At 46.2% G+C, this 14,674-nt stretch overlaps 2 protein-coding genes across 2 annotated transcripts in view; both read left to right on the top strand.

Annotated features, from left to right (window-relative positions):
* Window positions 1–9,029, top strand: part of CHAT (choline O-acetyltransferase) — a 40,731-nt gene extending 31,702 nt beyond the window's left edge. Inside the window, exons 11-14 of the mRNA XM_012723506.1 lie at window positions 2,280–2,421; window positions 2,571–2,633; window positions 6,853–6,990; window positions 8,703–9,029. Of these exons, the coding sequence (XP_012578960.1) occupies window positions 2,280–2,421; window positions 2,571–2,633; window positions 6,853–6,990; window positions 8,703–8,984 (625 nt within the window). The 3' untranslated portion in view covers window positions 8,985–9,029. The remainder of the gene's footprint in view (window positions 1–2,279; window positions 2,422–2,570; window positions 2,634–6,852; window positions 6,991–8,702) is intronic.
* Window positions 9,030–12,847: 3,818 nt separating this feature from the next.
* LOC101620223 (chromosome unknown open reading frame, human C10orf53) overlaps window positions 12,848–14,674 on the top strand; it is a 15,863-nt gene continuing 14,036 nt past the window's right edge. The window contains exon 1 of the mRNA XM_004680659.1: window positions 12,848–12,944. Coding sequence (XP_004680716.1) covers window positions 12,848–12,944 — 97 coding nt within the window. The remainder of the gene's footprint in view (window positions 12,945–14,674) is intronic.

The following is a 14,674-nucleotide window of genomic DNA, read 5'->3' as shown; positions in this document are numbered from 1 at the left end:
GACATATGCAAATCAGATGCGATCACTCACCCCCTGAGCCTTCCCATGGCTTCCTTCCTCACTTAGAACAAAGTCCAGTCTTAGAAAGAGGCTTACTGTGAACTGGCCTCACCTGGGCCCTCCCTTTTGCTCTGACTTTGCCTCCCACCCCACCACCCACCACTCTTCCTTCCACTTGGGCTCAGGTCTCCCCTGACCTCCTTGCCTGGTGCCCCCTCACTACCCAGGTCTCCACAATAATACCTTGTGTGTTCTCTTTATTGGCAATTGGTATTCATGTGAACCACCTTGTTCAGAGATTTATTGACTCCCCCCCCCCCGAACTATCTCCCCCAAGGTTGACACTCCAGTATCGTACCCAGCTGGGCACTAAGTCAGCACCAGGGACTGAGTCACAGAAGTAAGAGACAGTGCAGGGATTTTAGCCAGGGGTGGCACAGTCAGAACTGAGGTTTAGAAAAATCTCTGCAGCAGTAGCTGAACTGGGGAAGGGACAAGAGAGAAGTCAAGTGTTGAAAGCAGAATAGGAAGTACAACTGGTCTTCTATAGGAGGCTCAAATGCAGAATAGGTCTTCCTTAAGGCAGAATGGATACCGATGAACCCAGCATTCCAGAAGAAACAGCTTATAAGCTGGCATGGGCAGTAAATAACACTATGCCTACCAGGACCAACTTTTGGTTTTCAACATCCAGGAGGGTCATTAAGTGACCTTGGGTGAAGAGGTCCCACTATGAACAGGCAGTACCCATGTGAATGCAGCACCCCAGATTCCAGGGTATGCTTGGGGTACCCCCATAGCTCATGGAGAACAGCATCTGTTTGGTCAGGGCGTCATAGGGGAAGGCTGATGCCCCCCTGGCGAGGACTGTGCCTATTGCCTGGACATGGAGTGCGCGAGCATCCAGCTGCGGCAGGACCTGGCACCTGTTATTTTGGGCCATGCCGTCCTCATACGAGCATGTGGGTGAAGTGGGCCGCGAGGTCAAGGCTGGGGACACTGCCTGGCCAGCACTCCAAAGCCTCCCAAGTGGAGAGGGGGCGCACAAAGCCCCCCTGTTCTATCCGCCTGTCATCTGTGTTGTCGCTGAATATGGCGAGAAGTGGATGTGGCCAGGAATGGATGTGGGCTCAGCACATGGTCCAGATAGGACCCGTTTTCCATGGCGAACATTCTCCAGTCCCAGCTGTAACAAATGCTTAAAAAGGCTGCTGCTAGATTTAACAGAAACCTGGAAGTTGCCTAAATTGGGGTGATCATTGACCTGCCAGTGACAGCATCTACTTTTGTGCTCAGCCTTGCTTTTGCCTTGGTGTGTGTGTTGGGGGTGGGGGGTGTGGATGATGGCTAGAGAAACAGGAAAGGAGCTCCCTGCCAGGGTTCTGGGGGGATGAGCCCGAAGTGAACGGGAAGTTTACTCACCTGACTGCATAACAGTGCAGTGCCAAACACTGTGTTGCCTCAGACCTGCCTTCCCTCTCCCAAGCCCCCTCTACCCGCATCCTCGCCAGAGAACTTACCCTGAACAGGCTAAGATGCAGAGTTATACTTGCTGTGTGACTTTGGCCTTTGTGTTACCGTCCTTCTCTGAGTTCTACCTTTCCTCCCACTTCCAATACCAGGGTCTTCAATTCGTGAGAAGGTGTGTGCCAGCCAGGCATTCTAGGGATGCTCATTCAGCCCACAATCCCAAGGAAGAGATTTTTCCCCAGGCTGGTGGGGAGACATGTTGCTGGTCCTGTCATAGACACCGGGGAGGAGGGGTAGAGACACAGTGTCCACAGGCTGATGGACACCAGCTGCCACTGGACAGGTGGGCTCATGCAGCAGTCTATACCCACCACCACCTAGGGCTCCCAGCCCCTCCTTGATCCATAGGTCACACTTGAATTGTTTTAAATAAAACGGGATTCCCCCAGGGTATGAATGATTAATTACACAATTATTCCATTCTGTGCTATTAATCAAATATTCATTGGGTCGTGCAGAAAAGTCTAGGTTTCCCTTCAGACTGGGTTTTTTTTTTTTTTTAAAGCTACCAGCTACTTCTTTATTTTATATCTGTGCGGTATCACCAGCATATGAACATGTACACAGCTCCTCATGTTAGACACTCCAGACATTCATCTTTACGAAACCTCCTCTAGAATTCTATTAGCATTAAAATGAAATACTATGCCAAGTAAAGTCGAGACTGTAAAAATAAAGCCTGCTGAGGCTATTTTTCTTCCAGTGGTTATGAGTCCCTGAGTCTGCCATTCATCCTTCACCCCATGCAGGCTCCACAGGAGACTCGTGCCCACCTACGAGAGCGCATCCATTCGCCGATTCCAGGAGGGGCGGGTGGACAACATTCGCTCAGCAACTCCAGAGGCTCTGAGTTTTGTGACAGCCGTCACTGACCACAAGGCCACAATGCCGGTAAGTCCTGCTCCACCTAAGTCACGTCGAACTGGCCAGCAAGGTGCCCGTGGCCTGACTGTCTGCTCAGCTCCATGACAGCCAGCTCCGTGACTCTCCCTGAGTAGCCTTGTCAGGCCCCACGTGCGCTATCTCTGCTCTGTCCACAGGATTCAGAGAAGCTGCAGCTGCTGAAGGACGCCCTTGGTGCTCAGACCCAGTACACAGTCATGGTGAGTAATGTGGCGCAATCCCTTACGTCAGCTCACATCTCTAGCCTGTGCCCAGAGCCGGGCCTGCAAATGGACTCTCCAGCAGTGGACACTGGGGGAGAGTTGGGCCACCAGCCACAACTGCCCAGGGACTTGGCAAGGCTTCTCTCCCCATTACCCTCCTTTAGCTGATGCTTCAGAATCTAGCTAGCACAGCACCCCTGCTTTTTGCACATACTTTTCAAGAATACAACTAATGGTCTTTGAAACGATGATGACAGTAATAGTATCAAATATGCACAGCATATTATAGTTTATACACCAAGGAAGTCAAATGTGATGGTGTTTGGTGGGGCTTACACACCTTGCACACTCGAAGATGTGCATTCCTACCTGAGAACGCTTTTTGCCTTCTTATTATCTATGTTTTTTAAAATTGTGAATAAATAAGATCTTGGCTGAAAATTACTAGTGAAAACAAAATAACACAAATGTTCCCTTGGCTTAAGGAAATAATTCATTCGCTAGCAGCAAAGCCATCATTTGCATACAACAGAAAGTAATCTATTACCTGGGTTGATATACTAATAGCAACTCATTCAGATACAATCTTTGAAGGAACATCTAATCTATAAATAGAAGCTAACTGAACTTCACTCCATATCCTTGAAAGCAAGTGTAGACTTTTCTCTAATTCAGTTGCAAAGTCCCTAAAGTCACCTAAATATTTAGATATTTGTTTGGTTTGTGGGAAATCCAAGCTCAGTTTCATGTAGTCAGTGGGTATTTTTTGCTTTCCTGCTTTATGCCATGCTAAATACAAAGTGCTACAAAATCAGAAAAATGAAGTTCCATCCTTAGGGAATTTGCTAAGTACTTGGGAGAAGCAGCCCCTATGTGACAAATCCAATCCCATGTGAAAAGATCCCCAGGGAAGCAGTCAGTGGAGCAAGCTCATTTCTCTGCTTGGAGAAGCCAGGAAGACTTCCAGAGCTAGCACTTAATGAGACTTGAAGGATGAGGAGGTACTTGTGAGTCGGACATAACGGGAAGGAAAGCCCCAGAAACAAACAGCATGTCCAAAGGCGCGTTTTGAATGAACAAGACAGTGGAGGAAAAGCAAAGTAGTTTAGTATGTGCAGCCTGAAAGGACAGAGGAGCAGGAAAGCCCACAGTGGAGAGTTCCCTAGTCACTCAGGTTACGCTGGTCTCTACGGAGGGTAGGTTGAAGCAGAGGGGAGTCTGCCAAAAAGAAGTGACACTAATTAGGAATCTACATAATATTTGGGGGAGTGTTGGTATAAACACTGACCGCAAAGAAGGTTGACAACAAAATAATTCAAGCCATTTTCCAAAAATAGGACATGAGTTTCCATTTTGGAAGAGCTCATTATGTACCTTGCATAATGGATGGAAAATTCTTACACCAAGGATATTTCAGAACACTAAGGACAAAGAGAAGATCCTCAGAGAGGAAAAAAAATTAATACAAAGATCGAGCGTAAAAGTGTAACTTAACTTTTCAATAGCATAACTGAAAAGTGAAAGATAGTGTAATAATGTCTGCAAAGTATCTGAGAAAATGATTTCTACTATATATTCCACACCCAGAGAAACGATTATCAAGACATGCATGCATGCATACATACACATATATGTACACACATATATGTTTATGCGTATTTTAAAGGTCTCGGTTTTTGCCTATTATGGACTCATTCTTGTAAAGTTATTAGATGGTGTAGGCTGCTAAAGTGTGAGAGTGAAATCTAAAAGAAGACATCGCTGGGCCCTCAAATCAGGAGATTCAGCACAAGAAAGAAGTAGAGAAAGAGGATGATCGTAAAGGGAGATCCCAAGTTTAAAGTTGTTCAACAGTCCTTGGAAGCAATAGGTCTAGAGAGGAGCAAGAAGTGAGAGATGTGAAATTGATAAGTTATCTGTTATATTTTAAATTTCTAGCTAAGGGTTTAGGAATCAATTAGTAATGGACACAGAAGGATAAGCCAAGTAGAAAAGCCATAATGAAATAATTTTAAAAATTGCCATTCTAAGGAAAAATGAATAAGAAAGGAAATTTAATCATACATTACAGGACTCAGCTATGAATATGTGCATAGTTATAATCATGTAAACAGTGAATGATGAACAAATAATAGAGAGTTAAAATGTAACTCTTAGGAGGATGGGAGAGTAGAAGTATATTAAGGAACTGGGGGATAAAAGAAGCAAACTTTCATCCTCTGTGATAAACAGATTATTGTAAAACTGAAAAATAGCAAAAATAGCAGCCTAAAAAGTAAATATAAAAAAAAAAAAACAACCTAAGAGAATTCCAAGCAGCTGCCTTGATAGAGTGGGAATCGATGCTGGAAGGTGACATAAACCTTTCGCTTATTTGAGTTTTTTTATTATATAAACATACAACTTTGATAATAATTTGAGAATTTTAATTAAAATTTTAGAAAATATCCTCCATAGCATTGCCATAGGGTTCTGTTGTTTTAACTATTTCTAAGTTGATGAAAACAAAAGAGAGAGGGGAGGGAGAAATGAGAGATGCAAAAAGCTTCATAGGTAAATCTTGTGCCTGGTTGGCTGTGAAGGGTAAGAAACAGGAGAAAGCAGAATCCTCCAGATATCTGGCAGATATATTTGGTTGTGGGAGTGGAGAAAGAAAATTCCAGAGGAGCAAATGTGGTCACAGATCATTATGCTTTTCCTTCATTGCTCACCTCAATTTATGATCACAAGTTAATTTGTACAGTAAGGCTTCATAAGGGCTGAGTCTATGATCACTTTGTTCTCTGTGGTTGCTCTAGCACATAGCAGGCTGAGGCACACAGTAGGCACTCAGCGAGAGTCCCTAAACAAACAAAAGGCTGAATGATGCATCCTTTTACTCATTACTATTCCTGGCTTTAATCCAAACAACCTGTGAAAACAAGCACAGTTGCTATAGTGAGTTCAGAGATCTTGAAATCAGGGGTGGGTTGCTTGAAACACAGAGTAGTTGCTTCTGTAGGGCTACATAAACCAGCTATTCAACAAAAGTAACCAGAGAAATTAGAAGTGCACTCCACTTCATCGAGAGACTCGTAGTTCTTCCCTAATGGAGCTCATCTAAGGTGAACTGTGGTTGTATAACATCTTTCCAGCCTATTATTAGGTGTATTTGGAGAGACCAGGGTCTCTGTGTCATCTTTATGAGTTCATTGTCAGCCGAAAGAGAACAGCTGTCAAATTCCAAAATGTGCTTTGAGTCGAGGTCATTGAGATGGAGGGTGCCTACCATGGGGATGTTTTCACAGCTAAGTGGCCAATTTCCGTAGCTGTGAAATCCCCAGCAGTTACTCACAGTTACTCTGAGGTTGACCTGGAGGGTATCACTATAGGCCAGAGGTGATCCCCTTGTCTCCATCCCAAATAAACATGAAATCCAAACAAAACCACCATGCATTCTACACATGCAGCAGCAAGAAATGTCCAGTGAGGACACTGGTCCTACCTGCTGTCACACCACCACCCACACAGAAATTCTGCAATTCCCACTACTATGGTCTTTTGATGAGTTACTTTGTGATAAATATATATATATGCTTTTTTCATTCAGTAAGCCTTCCCCTTGAAAATGTCGGCTGAGCTTTTGCCAACATATCTGCTTCCATTCTTAAAATAATTTCTTAGATTATGAAAACAGTTTAGTTGAAATGATGCTGGGAACTCAGCCAAAAGTCAGGAGCAGACCTGAATGCCCTCTACCCTCTGTTCCTTGGGCTTCCATTGGAGGGTGGTGCTGAGGCAGGTGAGAGTGTGCCCAGTGATCACCCTCTCCACTCCCAGAGGGAGCCAGCAGTCCCAGAGCCCAGAACCCAATCTTCTCACTTGCCTAAGGTACTGGGGGGGGGGTCACTTGCTAGCCCACCCCTCACTGGGTGGCTGTGCAGGTGCAGGTCAGCATTGACAATGCTGCGGCAGGGGTGGGGCTTGGACACCAAACCTTCGACTCAGGTGTCCTCACATTCGAACCCAATCTGCTCTGCACTCACCCTGTGCATGCTGAAATGCACAGTGCCCAAGGAGTATGTGGTCAAGGTCCATCCTAGGTGGCTACCTATATACATCAGCAGCAGCAAGCCCCAAGCTAAGGCCACTGGAATTGCATATTAGCATGTGGACTAGAGAGGAAGGGAGGAGGGACCCCAACTCATTTTCCTGTCCTTTGTCCCCTATTGCCCAGGCCATAACAGGGATGGCCATTGACAATCACTTGCTGGGACTTCGGGAGCTGGCCCGGGATGTGTGCAAGGAGCTACCCGAGATGTTCACAGATGAAACGTACCTGATGAGCAACCAGTTTGTCCTCTCCACCAGCCAGGTACAGCCAGAGCATGACAATCATCCCAGAGACCTCAAGGTGTAACCGGGGGGGTTTGCAAAGAGCCTAGTGACTAGGGCCCACTGAATGGAGTCAGCCTAGTTCTGGCTCTAACTTCGATGAACTGCATGATCTTTGGCAAAATGACCTAGATGCTCTCAGAACCCCAGTAAATGAGAAGTCACAGGTTTCACCTGGTGGAGGTGGAGCCAGGAGGGGAAGGCCCCACGCCAGTGCTGTAACCATATTAGGTGTTTACTGCCTCTCCCCACTTGGGACATGGTAAACCATGTTGGTGACTACTTGTGAAGCCCAACAAGTGTAGGGTGAAGTCCTGGCTCGACTAGCCTTTATGACATTGGTGGAAAGCCCAGCCGAAAGCCTAGTGTGGACAGAGTCTTCCAAACAGGCCACGGCTGTTATGGGACCAATGGCAGGAGATGAACTGGCAGCCAGTACCTTCAAGCCAGTGCTCCAGGCCTGGTCTATTGTAGGACCAATATCACAAAGACAGAATGAAATCCGTTAACGGCAGGCAGCAATTTTGGAGAGAAAGTCCTCCTTCTCATCATCAATTTACTAAAACTCCACCTCATCTGAGCAAGGCTGGACACGGGCAATAAAAGCACTGACAAAGTTGTGTTTGAGGATAAAAGCCCACTCAGTAATTTGATTTTCTCATTACAGCAGTGAGCTTGCAGACGTGAATAAACGAGGTCAGAACACAACATAAATTCTTCAGGAAACCATCCATGGGCAAAAAATGCTTTGGAACGGCTTTATGGCCTTCGGCTGTTGCACAGCAAATTTATCTGACAATGAGATGACTCTATTAGCAAGACTAATGGTTTGTTCTGCTCCATTAAAGTGGCCAGTGCCATCTCTGAAGGCCCGAGTACACAGTGCCAGGGACCTGTGCACTTAAGGCAAACCCAGTCCTGCACTTGCCCAGGAATGCATTGTATTTTCTCCCTGGGGTCACTAACAAAATTAATTTGGGGTGTAGTGCCCAGCTTTTTTTCCCAACTGGAAATGAATTCTTATAGCTTGAAATGTCTTCAGAAGCACATTTCCTTGGTTTGTGATCAAGATTAGAAAATCTTGGCGGTCTGAATTCGAAACATTAGATGCATAACTAAAACTCCAGTTGATGGCAGTCTTTGAAACACCCACTGCTGGGTAATTGTGCGTGGCCAAGGCTGTGGGGAGAAAATCAGACCAGTCGAGCAATACTGACAGTAATTAAAGATGTGGGGAAAATCAACAGAGAAGATGGGCCAGACTTCCTCCCGTTCATAAATTACTCCCTCTGGGAAGCCATCTAACAGTTGGGTGCCACCGGGGTGCCTTTTAGTAAATTATCCTGATTGCCTCGGTGCCTTAAACAGTCCCCAGGTGAAGGCAAGACTCAACCCCAGACCCAGCACCAGTTCACTCAGAGTCTCTGACTGCACGAGTAGAGCAGATTTCACACCAGGGAGTAGCTAGCAGCCCTCTCCTTCTGATGTCATACAGCTAGATGGCTTTGTTTTTATGACTCTGGTTGTGGCCATCCATGCTGAAGCAATTGGTTGATTTGGTTAATTCAGTCAAACACCCAGGTGGAAAATAGTCAGAAGCAAATATCCCGTCGAGGCTCCAGGTTGTGGAACGCCCTGCATTCCAGAGAACAGCAGGCTGCTTTTCAGCTTCTGCCCTGTCCTCTCTTCCAGGTGCCCACAACCATGGAGATGTTCTGCTGCTATGGTCCTGTGGTGCCCAACGGGTATGGTGCCTGCTACAACCCCCAGCCAGAGAGCATTCTTTTCTGCATCTCCAGTTTTCACAGCTGCAAAGAGACCTCTTCTACCAAGTTTGCAAAAGCCATGGAAGAAAGCCTCATTGAAATGAGAGACCTCTGCAGTCCGCCACAGTCAGCCACAGGCAAGCCACTAGCCACAAAAGAAAAAGCAACTAGGCCCACTGCGGGTATCAGCTTTGACTCCCACCACTAGGTTTCACCTACACAGACCCAGCCTTCTGCAGCTTCCAGACCCTGCCATTCCCCTGCTCCCAACCCTCACCGGTTTTCTGTAGCTCCCTTCCTCAGGGCTCAATACACAGTCCACATGGAGTGTTAGGGGAAAAGTGTCCCTCATTATGCATGTGCATCAGCATTATTATCAAAGTGCCCTCTGGCATGTGTACAGGAAGTAAGCCCAGCCTGGCTGGGGCGGCGGGGGTGAGGTGGGGAAGTCCGCACTGACTTCCCTCCATGGCCTCCAAGTTTAACGTTCCTGATTCCTTCCCCAGCAGGACCCAACGTGTCCAGGTGATGATTTTGTCAGACAAATGAGTCACCCTGTTGCATGCAGTGTACCTAAATGAATCGTGAAGGAAGAGCTGACTCCAGATCATTACCTCTTTTCTTTTGGAAGTTAGCCGAGGGTTGGTTCCAGAATCTATGCAGTCTGATCCTGGCAGTCAGAGTCCTGTGAGCTTCCTCTTTCTCTCTCTCTCTCTCTCTCTCTCTCTCTCTCTCATACACACACACACACACACACGCACACACAGAGCCCGTGTTAAACCCACCAAAAGGCAACCTTCTATTGACTTCAGAAAATCGGTCCGGTAATTCTGAAAAGGGAAAAATTATCTGCAACTGTCCTGAGCAGTTGTTGCTTTCTGCTTCCTGGTGGGAGACTGGGCTGTAGGCGAGAGAGGACAGCTTCACTTGCCCGAGGGTCCTGTGCTTGTGTTTTTTTTTACAGTGCTGTCCCTCTTGCCTTCACATAAAACATGTCCCCCCTGGTGGTCTCCTTCTTAGTGGAGAAGAAAGAAGCTTTTGTTTGTTTGTTTGTTTGTATCTATTATGGCTCATGTGCTTTGTTCATTTAAGAGAAGCTTTTAAGAATACCACTGTGAGGAGCCCAAAGCAGGATTCTGCGCTGGCCTGTGGGGCTGAGGGGACAGCCACTGGACAGCAGAGCCTCTGGCGGGACCAGGCATCCAGAGCCAGGCAGGGTGGGGTGCTGATGGAAGTCCCCAGGGCAGGAGGTGGAGCATCCTACACACTACCATTGAAGAGACGCCAGGAGACACGCTTCCTGCAGGGCCATGTCGTTATGGGATATCTAGTTCTAAAGGAACAAAGGGTGGAAAAGCAGTCAGAAAAATCAATATTTCAAGTAGATAAGGCTGCCTGCTTCCGTCTGGGGAGGCGCAGAGCGGGGCTCCCATCACTGTGCGTTCCTTTGTGCTCCCTGCAGGGGGCTCCTAAGAACAACCACTGCACCCCCATCCTGACTTGCTCCCCAGCATTTTGAACACTCTCCTCTGGCTCAAGGACAGTTTTCTGGGCTACTGTGCAAGTCCCTCACACTTTGAGCTGTATTGGTGCCAGCAGAGCTGAGGTGGTGGCGTGTATTTTAATGTTTTTGTTTTAAGATTTATTTATTTATTTATGCATATGGAACTAGGGTACAGGCCAGAGGTGTGGGGGGTGAGACAGAGTGGGGAGCAGAACCAGCAGATCTACTGAAATACACTGCTGAGGGGAGCAGTGGGCAGGTCAGGAGAGATCTGTGGTGCCATGTGGGTCACCTCCCTGGCTGGGGATCAAACTCATGCTGTAGTGGCTGCTATAGCTTCATAATGCTGTGCTTTAACCCATTGCACCACCAGGGAGAGCCCGGTGGCCTGTATTTTGACTTTGCTCAGCTCTTAGAAAACAGATTTGAGCAGTGAGTTCCTGAGCCCTAGTATTAGGTTGAGGATGAACTGGAAGATGCTGGCACTCCCCTTCAGAGTCCTTGGTCTATACAGTTCATGCTCCCTCTCCCAGATGCCCACCTTTATGCCCCCTTGAGGAGCTGCTGCTGAAGAGCCCCAGAAATGCCAGGGGAACTGCTGTTCACCTGCCTTAATTTGCTCTAAAGCCATCTGTGTGTCCTCACCAAATGACCATAGCACAGATCCAAGTTCTCATCTAGTTTTCCCTCCATGGATTTCTTATCAGGCAGAGAACTCTGGTTCTCTGGGTCAGGAAGCCCCACTTACCTTGGCCAAGAGACTTAACTGTCTAGAGACTAATTTCCTCCTTTGGCAAATGAGGACACAGATGTCCTGACTTTGCAAGTGTGTGAAGATTAGGGATCATGTATGGAAGAGCCCTAATCACCTCAGGATGATGTGACCCCAGAACACATTGTTTGGGCAGTTTTACACTATTCACACTGACCTAACAGAATGAAGCTCACACCTATTATTTTCTAAGCATAGGGAGAGGAAATTGACTGTACCAGCCTTGCACTGGTACCGGGCTTTGAGAATTGTGGGTAGCAAATGTTTGACAGGAGGAAACCCTTCGCTCTTTGAGGAATGGACTGGAAGCTGGTCTTCCCCCTCCAAGAGCACACGGTGCACAGAGTCTTTATGCAAAGGCAATGCTGAGCCATGGCCATGGACACCTCTTTGGGGACCCTGGTAAAAGACACTACTCCAAAGGTCCCCAAAGAGATGGGAAATGAAGTCTGAAAAAGCCATTGGGGACAGTATGTGGCCACCTGACAATACTGCTAAGTTGCCAAAATATATAAAGTTGATATTTGAGTTTTATTTTTATAAAAATAGTTCTAGATTTATGCCAATATATACATGTGTATTTATAGTCTTTCAGTTTTAAGTTATAGTTTTGTGTTTTAAAGAAATATATGTGTGACTAAAGAACTGTATATTGAAAGCATTATATTCAAATTATTTAAAGACTGTACATCTGTATTCAATAAAAAGTCATGCCAAGAAAGATGGTGTTGGCTATTATTTCTACCAGAAATGTTATAAGAATTTCCTTGTAAACCCTGAGCTGGGTCAGCAACTCTTTGGCCTCTCTCTGGGGTCTTTCAGCAGCAGTGGGGATGTCTACAAGACACCAGGGCTGAGAGAGGGAATTTATTCTCTGGTATGGCATGGCTGCCACCAGGGGGTGGAACTATGGGGGAGAGAGGAGTGTCTCCTATTAAGCCTGCACACACATGTACCGACCAAACTGAGTACAGGGGAAAGCACCAGTCCTGGAGAAGGGGTTCCTAGGCTATAAGCCCTACTCTGTCTCTAATTTGCTGGCTCTAGGGATGTCATTTTGACTCTCTACCTGCTGGTTTCCTCACTGGTGAATGTACTTGTTGGTACCAGCACTACCCAGTTGCAGACTTGTGGCACGATGACATGAGATGGTCATTGTCTGAAAACTTTAAGAAGTAACAAAGAAACAGCATTCTCAGCACAGGCTCATGTGTACATGAGTTCCATTGTGGACAGTCTATAGTCACATTGCAAACTGAAAGCCCCCTCTACAGAACCAGAACTGAGATTCTTCCAAATAGCCCAATTGCTTTCCAATCAGAACCTAAAAAGAACTCGAAGGTGTATGAATTTGTGTGATTCTGATTTATCCAAAAAGAAAATAGCTAAGAATATTCTAGAAGGATTGGAAGGATTCGAAAAGAACAGCAGCAAGGTAAGGTGTGCTCTTAATTATTACATATACCACATGTGACCCCAAAATAACCAGCTGTAGACAATAGACAAAAGAGTATGAACAGGTAGGGCAACCCCCAACATACAAAATACTGCCACATCCTCTCCTTGTTCCAAAGCTCCCATTGTGGGTATGTCGAGCCATTCAAGTAAAAATGCAGGGAAGAACAACCAAAGTTTCAAAATGACTCCTAAAATGTTCTCCTGGGGGATGTGGAGGACCCCAAGCTCTGCCCCACCCACTGGCCCCTCCCACCAGTGTGGCCACACCCACCCTGAGACTTGAACAGTGGTTGCTTAGCAGTGTGTGCTGTGCCACTGGCCTGGCAGGCGGCCCACCATGCCCAAGAATGCAGTGGTCATCTTACGTTATGGGCCTTACAGTGCAGTAGGACTGTCCGTGGAGCACCGCACCTTCCGCCTGGAAGGCCTGTACAGTAGGTAGTCATTTCTAGAGCGCCAACCACCCAGCTTCTTATGATCAATTGCAACCACAGACTGTGCTCTCGACCTTGACCTCCTTCCTTGGACCCAGACCAAGAACCACCTTTTCTGGACAGTCTTCCCTGAACCTCACCACTCTCCCAAGGTCATTTGTCATCTTCTGGTTTTCACTGTCTCAATGGGAAAAATATGTACTATGAGTCCAAGGGATGTTGGGCCGTTATACAAATTATCTAGATAGAAAGGATTATATACTCCACACTCGACACATTAGGAAACTGAGGATTGGGGCTATAAATGACTTTTTCAAGGTCATATTGCTGGAAAATGGTGGGGAACCTACCCCTTGATCAGTCATTCATACAACACACTTCTACTGGGCAACTGATATGTGTTGAATACTCTTTCAGATACTAGAACACATTAGTGAACAAAGATATATATGTCATTGTTCTCATTGTTGACTAGTAATTGACAGCTGTGCCAAGTGGGAACCCAGCCTGGGTTGCAGAGAAATATAATTATTACACCACCAGTCACACTTGGCAGGGAGAGGGGAGAGATCTGGAAAAGTTCATTGCCTAGAATTAGATTCGGAATTGAACTTTAAAGAGGAGGGAGAAACTAGCCAGACAAGAAGAAAGAGCATTCTAGGTAGAGAGACTAATGTCTGCAAAGGCCAGCAACATGAACAAATAATGTAGCGGGTGAACTGATGGGAGAATTAGGTTATAGAGGTTGTTGGCCAGATCCCAGAGGATAATAAAAATTTTTTAGGCAGAGGGATATAACTGTCACTGCTGTAGGAACAGATTAGTGGGAGCCAAGAATAGATTCAGGGGAACAAGTCAAGGGACTATTGGAGTGGTCCAGGTTTCGAAGAAATGATAGCAGCTTGGACCAGGATAGCCACAAATGGAGGGATTTAAAGCAAATCATGCTTCCCGAGAGGATATGGGGGTTGAGGGTCAAGAGGATGACTTCCGGATCCAGCCAGTGTGTGCTGATGGATGGAAGTGCTTTATACTAAAATTAGAATAGTGAGAAGGGGCCGCCACAATTTGGAGGAATAAGTTCCATCTGGGATGTATGGTCAGCTACATAAATGGAAGTACTGAATGGCTTATCCAGTTCTGGAGTTCAGAAAAAATATCCACTAGAGATAGAAAGGAATGAGTCCTCAACTTGGGAAGAATGTATAGAATGAAAAGGAAGCCTGGACTGGGGCTTTTAGGAACTGCATCCAAACCCATGGTCTGCCCGGCAAATTGCTCTGGGACTCAAGAGGTCACAAAATCAATTCTGACCCAACAATCTGGGAAGGTCTCCTGGAGGAAATGATTTTGAGTTCATTTGATGAGAAGGTAGGATTTCAATAGGCAGAGAAAGTTTACTTAGAAATTTCTGTCATAAGTTTATGACATAAGTTATTTGTTTATGCTTAAATTTTGTTGTCATCTTGGCTAAGTAACTGACTTTTTGTTCCTTTCACCTCTGTTGAGTTCTGCTTATCCCTCACGAAATAACTCACCACTAGTTTATGTTCACTAACTGACTAGACTAAGTAGCTATAGCATTTCTTTAAATATTTGGTGAATCTAGGCCCTCCCTGATGGCACAGCTGGTTAAAGCGCAGCACTAAGAAGCTAGAGCCACTTCAGCATGAGTTCGATCCCCGGGGTGACCCACATGGCGCCGCAAACCTCCCCTGACCCTCCCACTG

Source organism: Condylura cristata, unplaced genomic scaffold (assembly GCF_000260355.1).
Source record: "Condylura cristata isolate star-nosed mole 26May11 unplaced genomic scaffold, ConCri1.0 scaffold00011, whole genome shotgun sequence".
Lineage (NCBI taxonomy): Eukaryota > Metazoa > Chordata > Mammalia > Eulipotyphla > Talpidae > Condylura > Condylura cristata.
Note: the sequence above shows the minus strand (reverse complement) of the source record. Positions and strands in the feature narration are given on the sequence as shown.